The sequence below is a fragment of the Ixodes scapularis genome, unplaced genomic scaffold (genome assembly GCF_016920785.2).
Source record: "Ixodes scapularis isolate PalLabHiFi unplaced genomic scaffold, ASM1692078v2 PGA_scaffold7__128_contigs__length_106722199, whole genome shotgun sequence".
Lineage (NCBI taxonomy): Eukaryota > Metazoa > Arthropoda > Arachnida > Ixodida > Ixodidae > Ixodes > Ixodes scapularis.
In genome coordinates, this window is record NW_024609882.1 from 20,611,916 (window position 1) to 20,637,979 (window position 26,064).

Sequence of the window (26,064 nt, forward strand, 5' to 3'; positions counted from 1 at the left end):
GCAAGCTGAAGTGACTAGGGTGGGTACCTCCTTCGCGGGAGTTCCACAACTGAGGTAATCTAGTAATGCTGCCTATGGCCAACATTATTAAATTAGCTCAGTTATGGAAGTGCTCACAGACGCTGCTTGTTCAAGCAGTACCACCCTCACTCACCACGACTTGCCTCTTTATGATTCGACGTGCCAGACAGCTGCTATGGTAACTGCAGTGTTCTATTGAATACATACATTTCGAAGCATAGCGTCTAGATGGCGTTCCACTCTACTCTAAAGAATACAGTTTTGAGACGAAAATCTAAATGGCGTTCCAAACGATGGGAGGTGGACTGAAGTGAGTGAGGGTGTGTTCCCCCTTCTGCAGGAGTTCCACAACTGAGGTTATCTAGTAACGTTGCCAATGGCCCAAACTGGAAACTGGAACTGTGGCTTTTGTTGTGACCCGAAAGTACAAAGAACTGCTGTCCTGAATAAACCTCGACGGGATAAGCGGCAAATTCCCTTCTGTCAATGGTGCAAGATTTGAAAGAAAACAAGGGTGACATTTTCCCAGGAACATTGATCCTGTGTGCAAATAAAACTGAATTGTAATCTTTTATTTATTGGGGGGCGGGGGAGAGCGCATTGGCACATAAAAAATCTTAGTTTATCAGATAAATCCGAATTGACCAAAACTTTACTGGCGGGCGTTTTTTGGATTTGTCCAAAAACACGGAACCCTATTCATGAGACAAGCAAGATAAGCCGCTGCCCTCATAAGGCAGATTATCTTTCCACTGTATGAACAATGTGTAAACCTCATACAACTATGACCTTGAAAAAAAACGCTGAAGTATTTGAAGTAGCTTGCAAGTAGACAGGAGAGCTGGTGACGGTTAGACATAGTAACCCTGGAGTGAAGGAACAAAAAAAAAAGAAGTTTCGTGTCTGTCCGTCTTTTTCTTGTTCCCTCGCTCCAGGGTTGCATTTGACGACTAATATTTTTCTCTCATTGTTTGCTTCACCATAATATCAATCAGGCCAGCTGCTCAGAAATTCTTGTAATTTCTTAAGTTGCCCTCCTTTTCCCCTCTCCATTACTCCCCGTGACATTTAGAGAATGTGAAGCAGTTGAAGCCACAAGAGCAAATTTAGCAAAAATATATTTATTTGACGTAAAAACAAGTGTAAAAGGCAGTTCAAAGGCTTTCAATGATGTCACAAGAAGCAGATGACTTGCTCTCCGCATTGCCTCTCTGATGCAACACATCTCCACGCGGCGTGTCCGTTTACAGATGGAGGTTGTTTATGGCCACCTAATCGTTCGGCATCTTCCAGACACGCTGTTCACTTGACTCCCATGTTTTTGTAATTGTTCCGTTTAGGGTTGGCATGGGGATGGAAAAGGGACATTGCCTGTTCACTATTCTGCTCCCTGAACGAGTGGCACTGCCGTATTTCAACTTGTTTATTTTCCAGATAGTTTCTTCTCTTCTTCCAAAAAACACTCTGCAACTGTTTGTTTGTACACTTGAAAAGAAAAGGCTCTTCCCGAAGCTTTGTGTGATCGAGCGCCTGCTACTGTGTAAAACTTTCTCTTTGCGCTTAGGAGGTTGAAAGGCGAAGAGAGGCGGGAAAAGTCCACCATGACCCCAACACTCAGCTAAGGGGGTAGAGGGGAGGCGAACACGGCCCGCGCCATGCGTGTGGCGAGTTCTGAGCCTGGCGTCGGGCCTGAGCAAGGGTACCTCGGAAACGCGAGTGCTCACGTTTTACAAGTTAGGAATGGTCCATCGGGCTACCTGTGAGGGGGAGTTAGGCGGCTCAGGGTGCCAAGAATACTGCAGCTTCAAGATCTGCGAAAGAAACCAAAGGTAGAGAGAGGAGCGAAACCTTGTTTGCAGTTTCGCCCCCATTCATCTGTACTCCTCCGTCGCGGGTTGGCCGGTTTTTCGCTGACGCTTGACTTCAAGCACCTGGTGATGTGCATGCTGCAGCTTTTAATGGCGCATTCCACCTGCTGTTTATTAGCCGTTCACACGTCTACTCCTCGGCAAGAGAGTGATTTGGGTACCGGGGAAGTGCTGTTGACCTCCAAATACAAAGTGAGCCTTTGTCAGATGAAGTGACCGGGAGGAAAGTTCTACAGCTGTTACGATGGTAAGTTGCAGTTTAGGCGCTGTTAAACGACGCTGCTCTTTCGACACCTTATTCTACCTAAGCATTTTCTGCACATCGCTCGCGTATGAGGCGAGGCATTTGTCATGCAAATAAATCTTTTCTCCTCCGATCTTAGTGGTGTTTTTTGTCTAACCTGATCTGTTGTTATTTGATTGAGTCTTTACAAAAACTTCGTCACACTGCATGATTCAATTGCCTGTGCTTTTAAATGGGGATAGTCACTGTTTAGATGTAAAATATAGAACCCTGCACAAGTATGCTGACAATATACATGTATAGGGAAACTATGGCATATACTGATTAGAAAATTGCCACAGAATGTTCTCCTACTTTTTTTTTTTTTTACTACTTATAGTGTAAAACTTTTAAACGCTGAAGTGAAGCAGCAAGTGTGGGATTATAAAATACAATGAGAAACTAATAAAACTTCGGTGGACGCTTTTAGGCTGTAACAAAATTTAAAACACGATTACTGGCTTCCGTTTCTGATATCCTAACAATGAGTAGCCCGCACGACTGAAAAACATTAAAAAAATCCCCACCGACCCCCCAAGCCCTAATCATCAATCCGCCCCTGCCAATACTAGCAGAGTTACCTTGCTGCCTTGGAATGTGTGAATACCAAAATGTTGGGTCATTTCCCATATCTTACAATAGAAGGTAATTCATATATCTGCTCGTCAGCACGAGCCCAAGAAGGCTTTGATTGCATACAAAATGAATCTAGAAATCTCGCTGTCAACAGCAACACACACAACCATTGTGGCCTGTGGCTACTCCCCATAAGCCCCATAACAATGCCCAGTACAAGGAGGGTGACTAGAATTTCTCATGACAAAGCTGCCACTTGCGACATTCGGTTTGCCACATATAGTACCATCGATGATAACATTCGGTAGCACAAAATATGTGTAATCACCCTCACTACAACACCTAGATGTCATGTCACATAAACTGACTGGGGCCCTAAACCAGGCTTCCCATCTGCAGACTGAATCACGCCCGATCAAAACTATGAATTTCTGATTTGTCTAACACCATGCATCGTGATACTAACTTCGCTACTCAAGGCTTTTTGTTCGCTTTTTAGATGTCTGGTAACTCGTATGCTGACTAACATGAGTTAGCAGATGCTATCTAACATAAATTACAAGTGGTGAGCATGATGGGGCAGTCCTCAGAGCAGTATGAGATCTGGCCTCTCCAGCAGTTGCTTGAAGTGCTGCAGCCATTGTGCTCCTACTGCCCCATCCACAACGCGGTGGTCGCAGCTCAATGTCACCGACATCATCTTCGCTGTCCGATACCTGCAGATCAAAAGCGGTCAGACTCCGTTAAGAAGATATGCAGGTGCAGTACAGCAACTTGCTAGCAGACGACCACCAAGATGCCCCAGTTTACAAGCAGATGAATAATGATCCATTCTGCAGCAGCGATTGAAGACTTTGGAGAACCTTTTTGAAATATTAACTGATAAGACCAAGTGTTCAGGGTTGAGGGTTTTCAGGCACTGCTACCAGTTGGCCCCCTCTCTTCGTATTCACTGACTAAAAACACCCCACAAAGGCTTTGTACTAGCATATACACTGTAAAAATAAACTATAAAGTGTTGCCTGCACACAATAGAAACAGTTGCTGCCGGACCTGGCTATATATCCACTGTCAATATGCTGATCCTCTGGTACAGTACTGAAAGTAGTTCTAAGCGAGAGCGACCCTCCATAATATATGCCCCGCAGAGTAATAAACATTGTTTCATTACCTCGTGGAGCTGTCTTCGCCTGGAACCAAAACGTCTCGTGTGCAGCCGACGGCCAGGGTGCAAACCTGAAACAAGAAGCAAAGCGCTTCGAAATCTCCAGCAAGAATATCATTGGCAGCATATTTTATATACAGGGTGTCACAAAAGAAAATTTACACGGTCTTTTTTACCGCAAAAATAAACTAGGCATCGCTGAACGCTCATTCTCCCCCAAAGGTAGAGCTAGACGTCACAACCAGATGCCAAAGTTTCAGCCCGATCCGTTAACTTAATCAAAAGTTATAGGTGATTTTCTGAAAATTTCAATGAGAAAATGGAGCCCATTTTTGGCCGTTTTCGGTTTCTGGTGCCATAGAGCTCCATGTGTTCGAAAACTCCGTCGGCCGCCATTTTCCCATTGAAATTTTCAGGAAATCACTTATAACTTTTGATTAAGTTATCGGATCGGGCTGAAACTTTGGCATCTGGTTGTGACCTCTAGCGCCACCTTTGGGCGGAGAATGAGCGTTTGGCGATGCCTAGCTCATTTTTGCGGTAAAAAAGACCGTGTAAATTTTCTTTTGTGACACCCTGTAGTTTGGATAAGTTGACCTCTTTTATTCAGGAAAACATTTAAATGTCAAATGACCCATTATCCGACAGATTTCAAGCATCGTCATGCAATGCTGCAGAGGGCTGGGTAGTGGATGCATTATGTAAATTTGAACCACACATGCCGTCCTTTTCGGCAATATCTTTAGTTTTTGACTGGGAACAAAAGAGGGCTTTTGTATTGTGCAGTCCTTGCTCAGTACTTCTCTGTATACCCTCGAAGCTCTATCATACCTGATGAGGGTTGATGATTGCAGAGAAGTTCTCGATACCAAGCATTCCAAGGTTGGTTACGGTTATTGTTCCGCCCTGCGACAAAAATATTTGTAGATTCGAGCTACAACAGCTTCCAAGGAAACCCATTCTCTTACCTGAAATTCGTGCGGCTGTAATTTCTTGTCTCGTGCTTTTGAAGCCAAACTTTTCGTCTCCTCACTGATGCTCGCGAGCCCCTGCAAGTAGTAGGATAACATATATATTTGACAGTGCAGCTTTGCTGGCGCAACTAATTTTGCAGCAGCTTGTTTTCTACTGCTTCATTGCATTAAAAAAGATACACGAATTAGATATTTATCAATATGAATCGTACAGCTCATAAATAAAGCAAACAAAAACAGGCAGCAAGAGTATATAAACTTGAATGCATCAGTGCTTGGAATGTGAAATTATATTTGACTCTAGCAGCATTACATATTCAGAGGGTCCTTCCTTTTCGGGTTCTATTTTTGTCAACGACTATTTTAACGTCCGTTAAGCTGCGTGTCATTCCAATGGTTGTGTCCCCATTGCCCTCCGTGTGTCCTCGTTTAGCGTTGCCCTTCCTCTTTTGTGCCCCCCAGTTTAGGGGTTCAAATCTCCCAAAGTCTTCAATGCTTTTGCCCATTTTCCTGTTGGGGCCATCCCGCTTAACCTTGATTTTCTTTTGTGTGCTTTTCCGTTTAGGGCCGTACCGTAAAATACCAGGCAAGCGCCCACTCAAAATTTAGAGATAATCGCGAAAAAATGGGGGATGGGCGTTTGTTCGATCATCAATTTTACATATAAATGTACTGTGCATATTTTTTCATCTCTTAGAAATTTGGATATGGCCGCTTAATGTGGAATGGGCGGATGCACAGTATTCTACGGTAGTCTAAAACAATTTGAAGGACAATTTGAAATATTTTTCAGTAAATCAACGTTAAAATGAGAGGGGAAAAAAAAATCCCCCTTTTAGGAAATGATATTACGGACATGAAAATATAAATAAAACCCGAAAACGAAGAACACTACATACACTCGAGCCACCTTGAAAGTAAGGATAGCCATTTGTTCTGGCGTGGCACGGTATCCTTGCCTTTTTCTCCGCTCCAAACACGGTCGGAGCAACGAGACCGCCAGGCACACTCACGGCCATGTCTACATTGACCGACTCGTACCTGAAACATTTGACAGACCATGTACAGTATGCACATGGATACCATCTAGCTTCGAGCAAGCGGTCAACTATTATTGCAGTCCTTTGCTTGGGTCCCTGAAAGTTTTGGGAAGGCTTTATTAACAAGAGGTGTTACGTTTATCTTTCATCATCTGACAGTGTTTGTGAAATGCTTTCTCACAATGATGAACCTGATCCCGCTAGTCATGTTGAAACTGTGCCAAACGAGCCTGAATCATATTCGACATAACAATCACCTCGTGCACAGAATCCTTTCCGTGATATCTGCTTTCTTTTTTCAAACATTCGGAGCGTTGTAAACAAGCGTGATGATTTGTCGTCCCTTATTGATACTTGTAGTGCTGATGTCGTCATACTGACAGAAACGTGGTTATCTGCCAAGATTTCTAACAATGAAGTATTTGAGTGTGAAAAGTCGTTTAATATCTATCGCTGTGATCGCAGTACAAGGTCAGGAGGAGGTGTCCTAATCGGTATTGCTGATCATATACAATCTTTTTATGTCTCCGTTGTTTCGTGTTTAGAGGTGGTCTGCGCAGGTATACGTATTAACCACCGTGTCGTGATTTTCTGTGCCTGTTATCGGCCACCAAATGCATCCTCCACTTTTTGTAATGACCTTCATGACCTGTTAAATAATACTGTCGTAAGGTACCCTCATTCGCCTATATTTTTGTTAGGGGACTTCAACTTTCCGAAAATACTTTGGAATGATTCATGCCCGGTTGTTTCCGAGTCACATAGTGAATCTACGGCATTTGTAAACCTTTGCTCTGATTTTAATTTTTCCCAAATGGTAACGGAGCCTACACGAACTTCATTATCGAGTGCCAATATTCTTGATCTCATTTTGACAACATCTCCTGACTTGGTTAACTCAATATCCTACTTGCCCGGTCTAAGTGATCATTGTTTTATTAATTTCACTCTTAAAGAATCTGTTCATCGTTCAGTCAGTAAGCCAAAGTATATTAGGGACTACAACAAGGCCGACTATCAATCCATAAACAGAGAGCTTGAAGTGTTTTTAGATGAATACATGCTGGATTTTTCGGAACGCACTATCGAAACTAATTGGTATCTTTTTAGGGACAAGGTCAATTATTTCGTACAAAAATACATACCTTTACGCGTAATCTCATGCAAGCATCGAGCCGCTTGGTTCAACGTTCCATTAAAGCGTCTTTTAAATAAGAAAAAGCGATTATATCGCAAAGCCAAACAGAGTCAGAGTGATGTCAACTGGTGTGCTTATCCTCAATTTACAGCTCTGTTTAAAAGCGCAGTGAAAGAAGCTAAGAGGGTTTTCTTTCATAACACACTTCCTTCGTTACTGATAAACAACGCTAAAAAGTTCTGGAACGTCGTTGGTGGTCCGAAACAGAATAAGATATATCTAAACGACGACAATGGTGTGACTATTCCTCAGTCTGATTGCTGCTCTGTGTTTAATGAAGTGTTTGCAATGTCGTTCTTGAATCTACCCTCCGTTTGTCTTCCTGATGTAGCTGATTCGAGCTTTTTTCCTATGGATCCTGTGCTGATTGACTGGGTTGGTGTGATGCATTTAATCCGAAATTTAAAAGTTTCTTCGTCGTCTGGATCCGATGATATTAACTCAAAGTTCCTGAAGAACACCGAAGTATATTCCTCCATGATTTTGTCGAAACTTTTTTCACAGTCCCTAGATACCTGCATTGTGCCCGGCGATTGGAAGGTGGGCAAGGTGGTACCCTCGTTTAAATCAGGAATTTCGCATTCTCCCCTTAACTACAGACCTATATCTTTAACTAGTGTTCCTTGTAAAATCCTAGAGCATATAATTTATTCTAACCTTGTTAGTTTTCTTGAAAGTAATGCATTTTTTACATCATGCCAGCACGGCTTTCGTAAGACGTTCTCCTGTGAGACACAACTCATTTCATTTACACATGAACTTTTTGCTGCTTTAGATAATGCATTTCATGTTGACTGCGTATTTCTGGACTTTTCTAAAGCTTTCGACCTTGTATCTCATCAGCTACTTTGTTTGAAATTAAGCAGATTAAATATTGACCCTAACATTCTCGCATGGATTGAAAGTTTCTTGTCTAACAGAACCCAATTTGTAGTTGCTAACGACTTCAAATCATCCTCGTCCCCCGTCACTTCAGGTGTGCCGCAAGGGTCTGTGCTTGGCCCTCTTCTCTTTCTCATCTACATTAATGACCTTCCTAACTCTATCAACTCATCCATCAAGTTGTTTGCTGACGACTGCGTCATTTTTCGAGTCATTTCTACTAGTTCCGATCCCTATGTGCTTCAGTCTGACCTTAACAAAATCTCTAATTGGTGTGATATCTGGAAAATGCGTCTAAATACTAACAAGTGTAAAGTAATGAGGATTGCGCGTCAGACCGTTTGTGGCAACATTTACGATTGTCAACTTTCAGGCAGTGCACTTGAACAAGTAACGTCATACAAATACCTATGGGTTCACATAACAGCTAATCTGTCTTGGCAAAGGCATGTTAAACATATAGTAAAAAACGCTAACCGCATGCTTGGATATTTGCGTCGTAACTTTTCTATGGCACCATCATCTTTAAAGCTTCTCCTCTACAAAACTCTCGTCCGCTCTAAACTGGAGTACGCATCTTCGGTGTGGGACCCAGGCCTGGAATTTCTTACTAATAACTTAGAATCGATACAGAATCGCAGCGCGCGTTTTGTCTTGTCGAACTACTCCCGTTCATCTAGTGTATCCTCTATGAAGGCAACCTTGAACCTTCCGAACCTCTCTCTGCGCAGAAAAATATCGCGACTCACGCTATTTCATAAAATATATTATTATAACCTGCACCTCAAAGCTGAACTTTTTTCAGAGCCATCATACGTCTCATCTCGTTCGGAACACCATAACAAAATAGGCGTGCCACATTGTCGCACTAACTTGTTTTTCGATTCATTTATCCCAAGGACTAGTAACGAATGGAACCACCTGCCCGCCTCCATCGCAATGATTACCGACGATTTCACTTTCAGATCCGCCATTGAGTGTTATGTACTTTCTTAATAACCGGCGTTGTCTGCATTTTTCATTCTCTGTTTCAATTTCTGTATTTACTACCTGTTGTTTGTTTTTATGTTTTCCACCACTCCCTTCTGTAACGCCCCCTGAGCCTTGAAGGTACTGAAATAAAAAAAAAAAAAAAAAACCATCCATAGCTTCAAGCAAGTAGCCAACAACAACTACAGCTGTCTTCTGCTTAGAAACCTCGCTTCTATGATGCAACAAACTAATAATGCAAGCTGCTTTTTTTCTCTCTTAGAATTAAATGTTGGAAAAATCATGTAGACACAATTTGTATCGAAGAAATCAAATAAACAATTGATACCAGAGGAAATGTGTAGACAAAATCAATATCAAAGAAGTCATGTAAACACAATCAATATCCGAGAAATCACGAAGACACAATCGACATTAGAGAAGTCATGTAGACACAATCAATATTAGATAAATCACGCAGACACACTTCCCTAAGCATTGAATTGTGAGCCAAATTCAACACATTTACTCCGGCGTGGTCAGGAACTGCAGCTGAGTTAAAAACAGGGCAACGCCACCCACGAGTTGAGATAGACCGAAAAGGCCCTCGGAGCCGACTCACTGTCGGATGAAAGTTCCCTGCCACGAGGAGTTTGTCTGCGGCACCTTCTTGCACGCCAGGGCAGTGGCCTTGATCACAAAGTCGTTCACCGAGATCTTGATCTTGTCCTTCTGCATCGTTTGGTTTAACTCCTCACGAAGCCTGCAGAGGACAGCACGTGGAACATTGTGGATTCACGAACACTGCCCTAGTCAGTTACCCGGAACCGTGGCTAAAAGAAACGTTGGCCGTTGTGTAACACAGAAGTTATTAACTTACAAGTGTTTTTGAATCAAAAGATCAACGTCGTTACTTCACCAACATGTTACAGGTGTCTCATCTACGCTTATTGATCTTTTTGTCACCGATACTGATGCATGCAATACATTTGGTGGGGTCATTGCCATCCAGATAAGCAATCATTTGCCATTATTCATGTTCACAAACACCACTGACAATCACACTTATGCCACTGTAAACACAGGTATGTTCAGAAACATAAATTCTCACACACCTGAAGTGTTTAAGCCTCACATTAGTGATGTAGACTGGAGCCCAGTTTACAATTCCCTTTCCAGTGATGAAGCATATGTCTGCTTTTTAACACTTTTTTTAGTGATATACAACAAAATCTTCCAATATAACCCATCCACCAGAAAAACGCACTCAAAACGTGCGTGACTCAGGAACGTTACAAAATGATACGTAAAAAAAAGACAAGCTATACTGTAATTATTAGAGCGCAGCTCTTAGGTGCCCTATTCCGGCTTGAGCGGCGTCGGCGTCGCCTTCAGCGTAATTGCGCGGTGCATTATGGGGCGTTTCCCATGATGACGTCACACGTCACGTCTTGTGTGACGTCACGAGGGTCACTAGTGACGTCATAGATGACGTCACCGCGCGTTGCATTGTGGGTAAATTTCTTTGCTAAATTTGGCGAAAAAATTTTCCCGCTAAACTTAGTGGAAAATTTTTCCTGCTAAATTTAGCAAAACAATTTGCCCGCTGAATTTAGCGGAAAATTTTTTCTACTAAATTTAGCGGAAAAATTTCCTTTGCTAAATTTAGCGGAAAGAATTCCCCGCTCAATGTAGCGGGGAAATTTTCCCGCTAAATTTAGCGGGGAATTCTTTCCGCTAAATTTAGCAAAGGAAATTTTTCCGCTAAATTTAGTAGGAAAAATTTTCCGCTAAATTCAGCGGGCAAATTGTTTTGCTAAATTTAGCAGGAAAATTTTTCCACTAAATCTGGCGGAAAAAATTCCCCGCTAAATTTAGAGGAAAATGTTTTATTATTTTATGACATTTTTTTATTTTTTGACATGTTCCATCCATGTACCTTAAAAAAATACTGAACTTTTTTTTAGTTTGCAGCCTTTCTAATTAAGAAGTACCATATGTTCTCGTAAGTTTCTATGATGAATTGTAGTCTCGTTTTAGCAAAACGGTGATGAGCTTGGGCAAAGTTTGACAGACGACATCTGGACTCAGTTGTCAAGTGTACACAAGAATCGTGCTGGAATGAGGCTGATACAGAAATTGAGGTGGCAGCAGCGCACAGGCTCGTGTTCCTAAACGGAATTTTGGTTCTGTGAGTGGACTAGGCATTTAGTTCTCATCACAATTTAGTGGCTAAGTCTTCTTTTTTTCTTTTTTTAACCACAGCAAGTCATGTTTTTTTTTAGTCTTTAAAATATAGTTTTGAACAAATGTCTTACTGAATCAATAAAGAGGCTCTTTAATGAGACATCCAGTAGGTTGGATGTCTCATTGTTGGATGCAGTTTTGGTTACCTGCTTGGATCAAAGAGGCATAATGTAATACTTTTTTATTAATTCCTTCAATGTCTTCTATTAATTGCATCAACTTCATAAACATGCTATATAATCAGCAACACAGTAGCTTTGGTCTATTTCTTAGTATTTGAGTTGGACACTTGTTTGGCTTCTATTATTGGAGACGGGAAGAAAGACGCGAAATTTAACTCATATATAAGAAAAATGGCACTACTCGAAGAAAACAAGCAAATCAAGAAGTTAAAGGAGGAAATCATTCAGAATTTTGGCAGCCTATGTAAGATAATACGACAACATGGTCACTGTGACCTGGACCATGACGACACCAAGAACTTGAGGGATTTGTCTCGACAAGAAACAGCAAAGAGTGGGGGGAACTGCCAGGGTGGTCGGAGGCATGGACATTAACTTTTGCCCGTGAACAAATAAGCACCACCACCCTAGTTGTTGAACCAGTGTCCAACTTAAGATGGTGCACTTCAGACCACAGTTATAATGACCATTTCAGTATTACAATCCTTTCAAACAACATTCACCATCAGATTCTGATACTAGAGCAAAGATTCACTAAAACAGTGGTTCTCAAGTGGGGTATGCAGACCTGCTGAGGTCCGCACAGCCATTTCTGGGGTTCGCCAAGCCCTTGTCTAAAGCCTCAACCCCCCCCCCCCTTCCCTTTTTTTTAGAAAGAAAAAAATTTTTTAATTAACCTTGGTTAGGCGGAGCAAGCTACCGCCTGTTATAATGAATACAGTCGTTGCCATCCATCCATCCTTTTACTTGATGCTTCTCACTACTGTCTATAGACCAACTCACGTTTACAAACAAACCGGAGCGCCCCTAGTGGATGCCACTGGCGCCGCGCATGTGCAATGGAGTGGCGAGAGGCTCGCCGTCGCCCATAAACAAACCATTGGAAGGCAATGTTGTCGGCGTCGGTGCGAGTCCCCGTGCTCTTTTTTGCGTTGGAATTGTTGATTTCACATCTTCCTGGCATTGTCGAATTACTTTAGTGGCCTCAGCGAAATTAATGAGGCTCGTTACACCGCAAAACATTGCGTGAATAATCTGACATGCGGCGATTCATTTCACGTGGACACCGCAGAATGGGCGCTAAAGCCTGATTTGTATGATGAGGTTCTGCTTGCTTTTTTCAGTCGCTCAGGCTGCAACAGCGTGGACCGTAGGTGAGATGGTCGACGTCAATATCGAAAATCGCAAGCAGAACCGGACCAAGTGAATCAGGCATAACAAGTCGGTGATGGCCACTGGTAACAATGATCAAGATCTGCTGTATCTACTGTTTACACCGAGCCTACTTACCTCCCCCCCCCCCCCCCCACCGTCAAACTTAAGTCTTTTGAGGCCTGTACTTACTTCTTATCGCAATTACTGGGTCAACGTTTGGTCCATGGGCCGCTGTCGTTTAAACAAGCAGACAACAAAAAGCAGACAAGGTTGAAAAAGCAGGCGATAGTTCTAACAATCAGGCAGCCGTTTGAACTTTGACGCACTGAACGTAGTCCGCAGGTGGTCCATACAACTTGGCGATTTTCCCAGATTCATGTTGGAACAAGACAAACAAATCTCGTGACCACAAGTATCCGTGAATTCAACCCAAAGTGCTTTACGCACAAGCAATCGTGGTCCGACGGCACTGGTTTTTATTTTTCACGGAACCTATCAACATTCTTGGATGAACCGAAGTGCTTTACTCACAAGCAATCGTGGTCCGACGGTGCCTGGTTTTTATTTTTCACGGAACCTATCAACATTCTTGGACGAACCGAGCAGGCCGAAAACACATGAAAACTGACCTTCAAACCTTTCCCAACACTTTTGGCACAGCCCCAGTCGCGGAGTTTTGATGAGAAGGCAGCTTTTTGTCCGGCTTTTTTCAAAACCAATAGGAATGCACGTCCCGCATGGTGACATCTGCCCAGAGCCCCAGACTGGAAAAGCACCCGACGCGCCGCCACCACGCAGTGACGTAACAGAGCTGAGTTTCTGTATTACAGCAAAGGATGCCCATTTCCTACTGCAATTAGTTCACTTATTTTATACTCCCCTGCCCCTTCCCTCGCTGGCATGGCACCCCCCCCCCCCCCCCCTTTGCCCCCCCACCCCCCCATCACTTTGGCAGATCTTCAAGGGGTCCCCGACACATCAATGCTTGAGAACCAATGCACTAAAGGTTTGCACAGTGAAGGCGATATTTAAGAAACATCAGTTATCTCATCTTTCCTCCACTGCAACCTAATTGCTTTGCAGTAAATAAATAAGCTTCAACTGGGGCGAACAGAATAGGGAAACGCAGACGACCAAGGAATTCAGTGACTGCCACAAAACTTACTTTATGACGGCGTTCATTTCAATGTCCACTGTAAGGTAGAAGTGGGGTACTGTCTGCTTTGACAAGAGAAGCCATTTTGCGATTGTCTGCAATGCAGGAATTCCAGTCACTTTGAGACACTTTGTTGTTCCTCAGCTGCCCTTCAAATTTCGCACAGCATTACCTGGCGCATGCTCGTCCGAGGGATGTCTATGTAATTCATCTGGGTGCTAGCCGGAGTCGAAGCCGAAACCGCAGCCTTGGGCTGACCAGCAGGAACTGTAGTTCTGTCGCCCTCAAAGTCTCCGAAGGCAGCAATGTCTGCCTCACTGTAGACAAGAATGCAGAGGACCTGCATTGAAACGGCTGTATAGTCAGTCTGGAACTTGCTATGAGTTTGTTTCCAGCGCTTAAGAGAGACAGCAATTTCTTGACATAAGCAAACAGTGGTCTACCGACATTTCTGTGGGGTTCAGTAATACAGTCAAAGATAGGGATGCCGCTAACCTCCAAAAGTTCAAGTTTGAAATATTAGAACCTCACTAAGGTTCGAATTTGAAAAGTTTGCAACTTTAGAACCCCGCTGAGCTTCCAATTAGAATAATTTGAAAATGTTAAAGTTTCTGAAAGTTTGAGTTCGAAGATATTTAATTTTTTTATAGATAGTTCGAAAAATTCTAATATTTCAAATTTATTCAAAATTCAAGTTTGAAAATCGAATATTTAAAAATTTTTCGAGGTACAAGTTTGAATTTTAAGTGCCAGGTCAGAGTTTCATGGATGGAAATCAAATTCCACAGCTTCAAACTAAGTTTTCATGAATTCATCTAAAAAATTGCGAAACGTGCTATAACATTTTACTGAAAATGTTGCCCATTTCTCTAACGCCGTGAATATACTCCCTCCTTCTCAGCGCTGTGGTACTGACAGTACTACCTGTATTACTCGTTATCTGTCATAACTTATGAAACAAGCGTTGAGCTGGTTGAATGGTTCATCAAAAAGGCCGGAGGGGGTCAGGTGAACATACTCCCTACTTATTTTCAAACTAGTAGCAATCCAATAAAACGTTGCCTAAATACAATGCTCGTATAAGACAACTGAATATGCAGGACAACGCATTCACATAAAGGCATCCAGTCTTCCCGAAAATGTTTACTTGCTCTGGGCATTCATTTTTGGCGGGATGACTCGTAGGATGGAGAAAACACTGAACACAGGCACAGCACCTGACACAAGTCAGAGCTGAGAAGAATGCAAGTCAGGGTTGAGAAGAATGCAACCAGACTAAATTAGGGGAGCACCCGGCCTAATACAGCTGATCAGGTCACGACCTGTTATTATCGGGCAAACCATTATGCCGCTGCCTGGAACTTTTCTTCTTCAATGAATGGAGATATTGGCCACTCTAAAATGCAGCCGGTTACTAATTATAATGAAGTAAGCACCGATTCAACATTCGCTGGAGCACATTGGCGTCGCTCTCTGCGCGCACCTTTCCTTGACCTGAGGAAATCGAAAGATTTGCATTCAAAAGCAACTAATGCTATGAAGGACGCTCCCAACAAAGCGCCCCGGTTGAATCTCAAGCCTGCAGATCAGGGATCTGTTAGCCTACAGGTTACTTCAGGACAACCTACAGAGTTGTGTGCAGGAGAGGCTCTGTGGAAGTCGAAAAAGAAAGGTGTCGGCCTCGTACCTGAAAGGTTTGAAAGTTTGAAAATCGTTGAATCTCTTAGCGTCATAAGTTTGACAATGCTGAGTTTCATGGCGTAAAAAAGTGAAGTTCGAAAACAATCAAATTTTTCAGTGGCAAATATTCGAGAGTTTAGAATCGTCAAACTTTTTATGTAATAGGTTCGACGTTTCGAAACTTTGCGAACCTTTCGAACCCCTTGGTTCGATCTTCGAACCTCAGGTTTGCAAAAAGTTTGCGGCATCTCTAGTCCTAGAGTTTGAAGCTGAAAAATTTCTGAGCTGACACTAGTCTACAGACTTGAGCAATTCCATCCTCTACCAAAGGGTTGCGAATGCTTTCACAACTGACCCAACTAGTTTTGCAAGCACTTCACCGCGGGTTCGTCTAGTCCGGATTACACAAGCACTTTCTTGCTGTTGACATCGTCAGTGAAAAGGCCGCTTTGAAAACACAATGAAAACACTACGCTCGATCACAGATGTCAATAAAAGAATGGCAGCATGGCCGCCAGACGCACACTTTCGGACGCTTTCAGCTTAAAGGGGTACGGAAAGAAAAATTGAAATATTCAAATTTCGTTCGTAAATGAGTCAAGCACGACGAATAATAACTATAAATGATAATCGCATGTTTGTATTTTGAACGACTGGCTATATTTTTCAATCCAAACGGTGCACTCGAGCAAGCGCTCGAAGAGAAGCGAACGGAGAGCGCCATGCGTCATGGGATATCGGGCGCAAACAAAAACAGAAAGAAAAGATTTCCCGCGCTCGTGGCGTAGCAAGGCTGGCGTGGTTATGAGCTTTGCCCTTGGTGGCGTTGCAAGCGTTGTGGTGGTGTCAATAGCGTCAATGCGTCACAACCAAGCCGTTCGAAGTACCCGTGGGGTGGCGGTGGAGGTATGCGGCTGGCCCAAGGAGCACGTAGCTTCCACAGCACTTTCAGCTTAGGGGTGAACGGGCTGGGAAAAGCAACTTTTATCCAAATTATGAGCGACTGGATAATCTTCTAGGGGGAGAATGGTTGTATCCGGGTGCCCAAACGAGGGTCCAAGAAAGAGGGGAGTCCCTCCTTTCAGTCTTCTTGGACTGTTTGGTTCAATGCGTGATTTGTGAGCTGAGGAGGAAAGCTAAGAAGGAAAATGTTGAAATTCCAAAGAGCGGCGCTGCTTCGATGGAATTTGCTACATCATGACTACGTAGCAAGTTCCCCAACGCTGCTAGATTACCTCCCAATAGGCTCCGCATGCATCCACCAGGTGCACGTTGAAAGATAGTTTAATTAGCTTTAAAATTAGTTTGCTTGTGCCTTTCAACGCAAGACTGGTGTTTTTGAGGTTATGCTGCAACATGGAACACATTAAAGCTATAAAATGGTCGCTGGAATTTCGTTTCCCTACCCCTTTAAGGCTTGGATTGGGGTCTGCTGCTTTTCCATTTGTTACTAAACTTAATAGCTCTAACTGGATCTAGCCTAGTGTCACGCCCTCAGTCCAATCCAAGGCTTGGACTGGATTTGTCGGCTGTTCCATTTGCATCAGGCATACTCTACATCGGGTGAGCAAAGCCCACGCTTCGCTTTAAAGGGAAGATGGGGCACTTCTACATTTGAGAAAAAACGCATGAATTGCGTTCATTTGGCCTTTAGAATAACAAATATCAAAATTATATATCAATGCGACGTGCCGGAGAGCCACAAGAGCAATTTCAAAATAGGGCTGAAGCCCCGCCCCCTTAGCCTTGGGCAGCCAAAAGAGCCGTCGATGACGTCACGGACAGCGACTGTCTTTCGCGTTTTTCTCGCGTTTACCAATACTTACGCAGCAAATGGTTTGGGTATTCGGGTTCACGGGGTAAAAATACACTAGAATTCACTTCTAACTCATTTTTTCCAAGAAGCTCCGTAGCTTCCCTTTAAGCAGAATTTATTGCCTATTTTTCTGCCCCTAAGTCCTCAAGTTTTTGCTCAGGGCACACGATGGTGTTCCCAGCTCATTTTCTCTGACTGGGCTCGCTCTTTGACAATATCCCTGACAATTCCCTGATTTTTTCCAGTAATTAAAATTTCCCTGACAATTCCCGGTTGTTAGACGCCCTGCAGTGGAACACTATCGTCATCATCATTATGGTAATCATCATCATCACTGCACTGGAGGTGGGACAACTGAAGGACTTTGCTGCTACTCTCATACTGCCAGTGACTTTGGTGTTACATGGTACCGGTACCCTGCCAAGGTGTACGTCCTTGGTGTCGGCCGGGACGACGATCTTGGCCAGGTAGCCCTCTTCGGGGCTCTCGAGGCTCATCACTGACTTGTCGGTTTCAATTTCGCACAGGAGGTCGCCCTTGTTCAGCTTGTCCCCTTCTTTCTTCTCCCAGGAGATGACCGTCCCCGTCTCCATCGTTGGCGACAGCGCAGGAAGCAAGACCTTCCGATAGTTGGGAAGGCCTGGTGAATTGAAACAAAAAATGTGTCCGCGATTAGGGAAGGCTTGAGAGAGGCAGACGAAGGAGGCTTTATAACAGCTACAGCCAACGTGTCTTCTTGGAGAGGAAGGTTGTGCTAATGTCTCTAACAGTGGCTGACAACTAACTCGTGACAGCTCAGTTATACTCAGTTTATCTTTAGACAGACAGTGTGGTGGGAGCTATGCTCTTACTGGTCCATTCAACCGCCTCCTTTTCATCACAAGAAACCGTTTTTGTGCGGGGCTGCGAGCGAGTGTGATCACATGGCGAAGGATAGCCGTAAGATTCGTCCAACGATCACATAGCTTCCACCACAGCGTCGGCTTCAAATGGTTGAAAATAGAAGCTAAATCTGCCAATGACGCCTGCGATTCAAAATATGTTCACCTGGTTCTCCCTACAAGGTGTGAGCTGTCCAGACATCAGAGTGCAGAATGAATGGTTCATAGCATGGACGGAACACTGAAAATATGCTGTTCTAGATGGTGTATGCATGGATGGTCCAGCAGGCATCAAGAGGATTGAAGATGATTATGATCCTTCAGTCAGGCCTTAACCAGGAATCTTTTTTTTTGGGGGGAAAGGGGGGGAAGGGTCCACTTTCTAATGCCACGACTTCAAAGCATTGGAAGAAAGAGTAAGGGAGATTCAGAGATAATATGACATCAGTCGAGCCGCCGTGGCCCCGAGGTCTTTAAAGGGACACTGACACCCCCAAAATTTGTTTTTCATTTTTTGTCAGGCACTTTATTATGGTGTTGGGGGACTACCTAATCAATATTTTGCAACAGAGTAGCATATTTTTTTAATAAAGCCAAAAGACGCAACTGCTCGAAACCGAAACCCGACGGAGGTCGGAGAAGTGGAGAGAAGAGAGTGAGTGGCGGAAGTCATGTGGCAGCACCCGACCGTGCGGTTTTTTTGTTTGTTTTTTTCTCCTTTCCGTAGCAGACATGCAGCATAGGGGGAACTGTTTGCCGCGCGATTCTTTTGCAGTTATGTTTGTTCCGCTCGCTGTTCTGTACTCCAAGATGAGTTGTTTTGTACATTGAGGAGTCGGAGATGAGTAGCGAGTGCCCGTGGTGAATTTCCATGATCGGCTCCGAAAAGAATACACCCAAGATGTTGCGTAAAGGGCTGGCTCACATGCCCTGCGTCCGAAAAAAGTGGCAATGTGCGACAGAGTTTCCGAAAGATCAACGGGATCGGGACCAATGGTTGGCTGCAATTCCTGTAGAACATTTACGGGCACCTCGGAGAGCGCACGCTACCTGATTTATATGCTCCTTGCATTTTGTGGAAAGTGACTGATTACATTGAGTTCGCAGGTGTCAAAAAGGAAATCCCATACCATTTAATTCAGCGACGTGTCGTCCACAACATTTGTTTGTTATTTTTTTTTTTTGTTTGTTTCTTCAATGAAAATTGTAAAAAAAAAAAAAAAAGAAATGTTAACATTGGAAAATGTTAAAAAAAAAAAAAAGAAGTTTTTCTGGGGATTGAACTTGGTCCTACTGCGTGTGACGCGGACGTCTTTCCCTCTGAGCTACTGGGGCATCCCTTTCCGGGATGATCTCTTTCCAGTAACAACCCAGCGGGTAAACTGAAAGTTGGAAAGATTGTTGCCGATTGTCCTCCAGCAAAAGCACTCCCGAGTCGAAATCGGGAAGCATCCCGCATTGGCGACATTCGCACCTAGTAAAGAAATCGTACGCGTGCGTATTCAACTCGAAGTAGACACGTCGTGCTTGACGTTTGCGCGAGCGATATCTTCAGCCACGAGAAGGGAGCGACGGCTGGGCGACGTCTTCGTTCAAATCGGCTTGGTGGTCGGGCGTGTCGTACGGGATGAATACCAATTCTCTTGATCAGTCCCAAATTTCTTTTTTCAAGGCAGACAGAATTCGCCGGTACCCCGAACGACAGTTCTGAAATAGAGGTCCCACGCCCGTCGTCCGCTGCCATCGCCGTCCCCGCGAGTCCCACGATACGCGAAACGACGCACGCACAGAATGCTTCCGGTTGTCTGTGGGACTTTTTTTTTTTTCAATCAACGTATCTGCAGCTTTTTAGAAGCCACAAAAAATGGGTTTCATATTTTTTTTTCTATTTTTAATATTGAGTGTGTGCCCTCAGTGACCAAAGAGTTTGATTAAATTTGGTGGTCGCTTCGATACCTTAGAAAACGGCCCGTGACCACAGAAAAGAGAGTGAGCGAGACTCTTACCGGCCAGTTCTTGATCGACGGTTTTCGGGCGGAAAGAAACCGAATTTTGAGTCGCAAATTGTGTTCTGGGTAGTTGGGCTCTCATATGTCATGTACAGCTAAAAACCTCGGCGAGCATAAACACCTTGTCAGTGTCCCTTTAATAGTAAAAGAGACAATACGCTTATGATTCGCGGGCTTGTCACCATTCGAAAAGCTTCTATAATCTCCCTCCCGACGCGTTCAAGAAGATTTACTAGCATAATCATGAGTCGGGAGCACAGCCACGACATTTCCCTCTTTGCGTGTCTATCAGGTGCTGGTCGTTTACGAAGCGACCTGTTTGGCCAATGTATTCAGCGTCTCCCAGCCTCAATTTGCATGTGAAAACTACATCTGTGTCAAATCTGGAGGCTATGGACGTAAACCGGCAGGCTATTGCATGCACATACATAGCTCCAGCCAACGCGTTTGTAAAACGCAAGAAAGAAAAAAACAGTAGCCGGCACCCACCTAGGGCCGGGTCGGAAATTCCGAGCAAAGACTGGCATTCTGGGCTCAATATCCATGACCCTCGTGTATGGTCTATTCTTGCGCACGTCCTGCTGGAGCTGTTTTAGATTCACTGTGGTCCGAAGATCAGGTTGCAGCAAGCCCAGCGCAATCTTAAGCTTCTTACCTATCAAAAGTTCAGCAGGACAACAGCCTGCCACTTCATGCGGCATCGTCCTGTGTGACAGCAGCAGTTTGGCTATTTGCGTATGAAGGTCCCCTGATCTGGCCTTTTTCAACTTCTGCTTAATCGTCGGCACTGCTTGCTCGGCTGCTCCATTGGACGCAGGATGGTACGGGGGCACCAGCACTTGTCTTATGCCATTCTTCTGTAAGAATGTCTTGAATTCTTTGCTCACGAATGTCGGACCATTGTCTGATACAACTACATCCGGCAGTCCCTGAATAGCAAACATCTTTCACAGACAATCAACTGTCACAGACGTCGAGCATGTACTCACTGGAAATACCTCGATCCATTTGGAATAAGCGTCGACAGCAATGAACAAGTAGGTGTTTCTCAAGGGTCCAGCAAAGTCTAGATGGAGTCGAGACCACGGCCTGTCCAGAAATGGCCATGGCCTCACTGGTACCGATCTTGGCGCTCGCTGATGTTCTTGACAGGTACGGCATGCCTCCATTGCCACCGTGATGTCCTCATCCAGAGCTGGCCACCATACATGGCTCCGGGCTACTGCTTTCATTTTCGAGACTCCTGGATGACTTTCGTGTAGCAAGTGGAGCACATCTGCCTGTACAGACGTGGGAACTACAACTCGGTTTCCAAGTAAAATGTAATCACTCTGAACGCTCATCTCTTGGAACCGTGCTTCGTATGGCTTCCACGGCTGTCCACAAGGCGGCCTTTGACCAGTCAACAATGCTGCTCGCAGTTGTGACAAGCATGGATCTCTGCTCGTAGGTACTCTTGGGTAGCATTCTTGGAGCATGAACACCTCTGGGGGGCACTCGACCTGGAACTCGCTTGTAGGTAAGTGCAGCGTGAGGAATCTGTCTGACAGGCCTGTACTTCAAGGTGTTATCGTACCTCGACAAGAACATTGCCCAGCGTAAGATACGTGGCGAACATGACTCGGGAATGGGCTTGTCAGCTGCCAACAGCCCCAGTAGTTGTTTATGGTCAGTGGCCGCCTCAAACGAACGCCTCCAAAGATACTGTTTCAAACGTGTCACTCCAAACACCATAGCAAGTGCCTCCTTGTCAAGCTGGCTGTAGTTTTGCTTGGCACCAACCAGGTTCCGCGACGCAAATGCAATAGGTCACTCTTCTCCCGACGCCTTCCTCTGCGCAAAAACCGCACCGAGACCGTACGGAGATGCGTCCGTGACCAACACAGTACTCTTCTTTTGGTCGAAATGGGTCAACGTTTCTGGTGAGATCAGTAGGGACTTACTCTGGGAGAAAGCCTCCTCTTCAGATGACGTCCAGGTTCATGGTATGTCCGGAACCAGCAGACGATTCAGCGGGTGCAGTATTGCAGAAAGTTGGGGAATAAACTTGCGATAAGAGTTAATAAGGCCCAGGTAGCTTTGGAGGCTTTTGACGTCCTGCAATCTCGGAGCCAAGAGGACAGCCTCGACATTCTTAGGGCTGGAATGCAACCCTTTGCGCGTAATATTATGCCCTAAATAGTCCACGCGCTCCTTCATAAACTTGCACTTGGCTAGCTTCAAACGAAGGCCTGCCTCCTGAAGGCGTTCGAGGACCCGGCACACATTCTTCCAGCGATCTTCGTCACTTGCGCCGGTCACAAGAATGTCATCAAAGTAGACCGCAACGTGCGGCAGATCACCCAGGAGATTATTCATTTCTCGCTGGAACAAGTCAGGGGCAGACACCACGTCAAATGGAAGCCTTATAAACGTGAACAGGCTTTTCAGAGGGCTGATCGTGACCAATTCTCGTGACTGTCCATCCAGCTGGACTTATTGATACGCTTCCTTTAAGTCGTGCTTGGCGAACTTCACCCAATCGCTCAGTTTCGCGAACAGCTCCTCAATCCTAATCGAATAGCTTTTGCTGACTGTTGTTGGATTGATGGTGACCTTGAAGTCGCCACAAAGGCGTATGCGGCCATCTTGCTTGACCACAGGAACTACGGGTGCAGCCCACTGCGACGTCTTGACGGGGCATATGATGCCTTTGCGCTGCATACGCTGCAGTTCCTCTACTACTCTGTCTCAAGTGCAAATGGCACTGGTTGTGCTTTAAAAAATTTCGGTCTTGACCCTTCTTTCAGGATGATCTTTGCCGACTCTCCCTGCATTGTTCCAAGCGTTTCTGAAAAAACTTAGCTGAATTGTTCGACTAGGCTTGGGACGGAACTGACCGCATTCACCCCCTCTGGCTTCGAAATAGTAATCTTGAATGCTCCCATCCAGTCTCTGCCCAGCAGTGTCGGACATGTCCCCTTCACCACGAACAACGGCAGTGTCGACTCACGTTTTCCCATCTTGGCTGCTGCGGTAATCTTCCCCAGAACCGATAAGAGCTCTCCCGAAAAGCTCTTCCGTCTCACTTCGGAGTGTTCTAACGGCGTTCCAGGAAACAGCGCACTGAACTTTTGTTCACCGATGATGGAAACGCTGGCGCCGGTGTCCAGCTCTATTACTAGTGGCACATCGTTCACGATAACTTTAATCTGCATGGGCCCGGGTCCCGTTGGATGCGGCAACCACATGGCGCACTCGTCTACATCAGGCTATGTTTCCTGGCGGTCGTCCATTTGGTGCACAGAACGAGAGTCCATCCGATTCTTTGTGCCAGTCGGCATCGCTCTGCAAGCCTTTGCAATGTGCCCCTGACGTCTACACTTGAAACAGGTGCTTGCCCGGTGGCAACACCGGGACATTTGATGTTTATCTCCACACCGATCACAGCCACACTCGACTGCGTTAGCCGCATTCCGTCTGGGCGGTTCCACAAAGTTGGTGGGCTCCACTGCGCCCGCTGACGCAGCCTGAGGACAGAGGGTGTGGGCGTCTTTCCTTGTGGCTTCCATTGCAATGACCAGTTGCTTGGCAGACTCCAGGTCCAGGTCTGACGATTCGAATAACTCTGTCTGCATTCCCGTGTCGTTAATACATTCCCGTGTCGTTATATACCATACACTATCTGGTCCCTCATCATGCGGTCGCGCGTAGTGCCGAAGTTGGTCATCTACCAACTTGTTCAGCGCCGCTACATAGTCAATGACAGCTTCACCTTCGTGCCGTCGCCTTGAGAAGAAGCAACAACTTCCGATACCCTGGGCTTGAAATGGGCATTGAGAGCTGCGAAGATTTCGGTGAGCGTCGCCTCCCCTGGTTTCGTTGGCGTGAGCAGACTTCGTAACAGTGAGTATGTTGCTGTCCCGCAGCTTGTCAGAAATACGGCCGATTTCTTTTCCCCGGCAACATTGTTGGCCAGGAAGTACAGGAGAACACACTCCTGGTATTCCCCAAACTCAGTTGCACTTGCATCAGACGCTTCCAGCTTCCCGACGGACGGCATCTTGTCGGGTACCTCTCCCCGATATCTGCGCTGCGGCACTGCATCAACATATTACAGTTTATCTCTCGTCGCCAGTTGTCATAATCGAACCAGACGCCATGCAAGTCCCAGTGCAAGTGCGTGCAGCCCGTGCCACAGCACGTTTACTTCTTCACTTCACAACGAGAGCCTTTCACTTGACATTAGTGAAGCCGTCCTGGAGCTCTCCCCCTCCCCCCCCCCCCCCCCCCCCCCACCCCCCCCGCCCAAACTTTGGGAGGGGGGGGGGTGTCCCAGGCCTTTAGGGTTCCCCCCCTCGCTGCGGACCTGGCTTCGGGATTTGATTACATGCGAGACTGGGAAAAAGACAAAGTGACAAGCGAAGGAATACAACAGCATAAGTCCGGCTAGTTTTGTTGACTCACGTGGCTAAAATCATCAATCTGTGAACTCTACTATAGACCCTAGTCTCACCACTACAAAATCTAGAGCTCAGAGAAACGATCTGGTCCTTGGCACAGTATCAATTTAATCCTGCAGCACTCGTGAAAACGTCAAAGCAAAACTAACTGAAGCTCAAATGCTCCAGTCGGTTTATCTCCCATTTTCTAATGTACAAAACTGACAGTTCTATGAAAAGGTACTTCTGCCTAGCCTTGCACATTGCCGAGTGGATACAAGAAAATGAGCAAATAAAAATTATTATTGTTATATCAAGAGACATAGAGCTAAACATGGCTAATCAAGAAAGTAAGTTTGGAAATTCTACTTACTATCTGTACTGTACACCCGTCGCGGTATCTCTTTTTCCCGCTGTTTGGACCACAGTAAACTGCTGCCGTTCCTAAGGCCCTGCGTGCCATAGCTGCAAAATAAAAAGGGCAGTGATGAGATCACGACTGACTCCTCCAGAACTTAGGTATTTAAAGCTTGACGGGGATCGTAGCGCGATCGGAAGGTCAGTGGAGTGTTGACATTAGCAAGCGATCAATCGGGCATTTGAACAAGTAGGTAAGATAGTTCTCGGGAAGGATTTTTGATCAGGAGTTTTCAAGAGACCTTTTTGTCACAGGCGATATGTTACCTGCGGTTAGAGGTTTTCCCGTGACTTCCTTTGGTGCAAACGGTGCACACCCGTACGAGCTTTGCCAAACGGTTTGAACGGCCGAAGGTACTGCCGAGTTCTTTGAGTGTCAACACAATTCGAAACATGGTAAATCTTGACTACGGCTCACTCTGTCAAACAAACTACAGTGGCTGGTTAAACTGCTCTCTGTCGCCTGTTACTTATATTCATCTTTACTGGCTCTTCTGAGCCAATAAAGATTATTATTATTATCTGCCACAATCTCCTTGGTCACAATAAAAAAAGGGGCTCCCGTGCGCAACAGTTGAGATAACCTCAAACTTGTTCTCCTGAACCTCAAACCTCAAACCGCGGTTCTCCTGAACCAAAATAAATATTATTATTATTATTATTATTATTGACAATAATAAAAATAGAGCTTAGGCAGAGCATGGCAGGGCCGCAGGGCTGTCCACTGTTTTGCCCACTGATCTTGTGGTTTTGCCTGCTCCAATGGAAAAAAGAAATAAGTAGATTGCACTGATTCCGCACGCACAATCGCTGCAATTTCTAACCTCCTTGGCTGCAATCCATTTTCCCGCGGTTTCCTCAGTTTCCTTTGATCAAATCATGCAAATCGAGGGCTCTAAAAACGTACTCGTTGAATTGGGTGGCGACATGCGCCATCTAGTTAATACTTTTAAAAACTACTTTTTTTTTTAATTTTGTGAACCGTTGGGGGCAAATCATTATGTGCGCATTAAAAATAGTTTTAGTACGCTGTTGAAATTATCCCAGTGGTATGGTAAAGAAGCAGTTTTGAAATAAGCCCGCTGCTATCTCAAGGTCGACGAACTCTGCTGCAAAACGTAAGC

At 44.9% G+C, this 26,064-nt stretch overlaps 1 protein-coding gene across 1 annotated transcript; it reads right to left on the minus strand.

The window, feature by feature from the left end:
• Positions 1-1,132: 1,132 nt before the first annotated feature.
• LOC115313314 (dihydrolipoyllysine-residue acetyltransferase component of pyruvate dehydrogenase complex, mitochondrial) lies at positions 1,133-25,717 on the minus strand. Its single transcript, XM_042286341.1, has 11 exons — positions 25,208-25,717; positions 24,897-24,988; positions 17,629-17,852; positions 13,889-14,056; positions 13,726-13,811; positions 9,599-9,739; positions 5,847-5,928; positions 4,882-4,962; positions 4,745-4,819; positions 3,920-3,984; positions 1,133-3,464 (listed from the first exon to the last, which is right to left on the minus strand). The coding sequence occupies exons 1-11, from the start codon at positions 25,333-25,335 to the stop codon at positions 3,335-3,337; spliced, it is 1,272 nt and encodes a 423-aa protein (XP_042142275.1). The 5' UTR covers positions 25,336-25,717; the 3' UTR covers positions 1,133-3,334.
• Between the last annotated feature and the right edge of the window lie 347 nt (positions 25,718-26,064).

What these genes read in the sequence shown, in the direction of transcription:
- LOC115313314 (XM_042286341.1), bottom strand. Translation starts at nt 25,335, where the DNA reads ATGTTTCGAATTGTGTTGACACTCAAAGAACTCGGCAGTACCTTCGGC. An exon ending in ACGGGTGTACAGTACAGATA is followed by an intron (nt 17,853 to 24,896) that starts GTAAGTAGAATT and finishes TCAATTCACCAG; the next exon opens with GCCTTCCCAACTATCGGAAG. An exon ending in GAAATGAACGCCGTCATAAA is followed by an intron (nt 9,740 to 13,725) that starts GTAAGTTTTGTG and finishes TGTCCTCTGCAG; the next exon opens with GCTTCGTGAGGAGTTAAACC.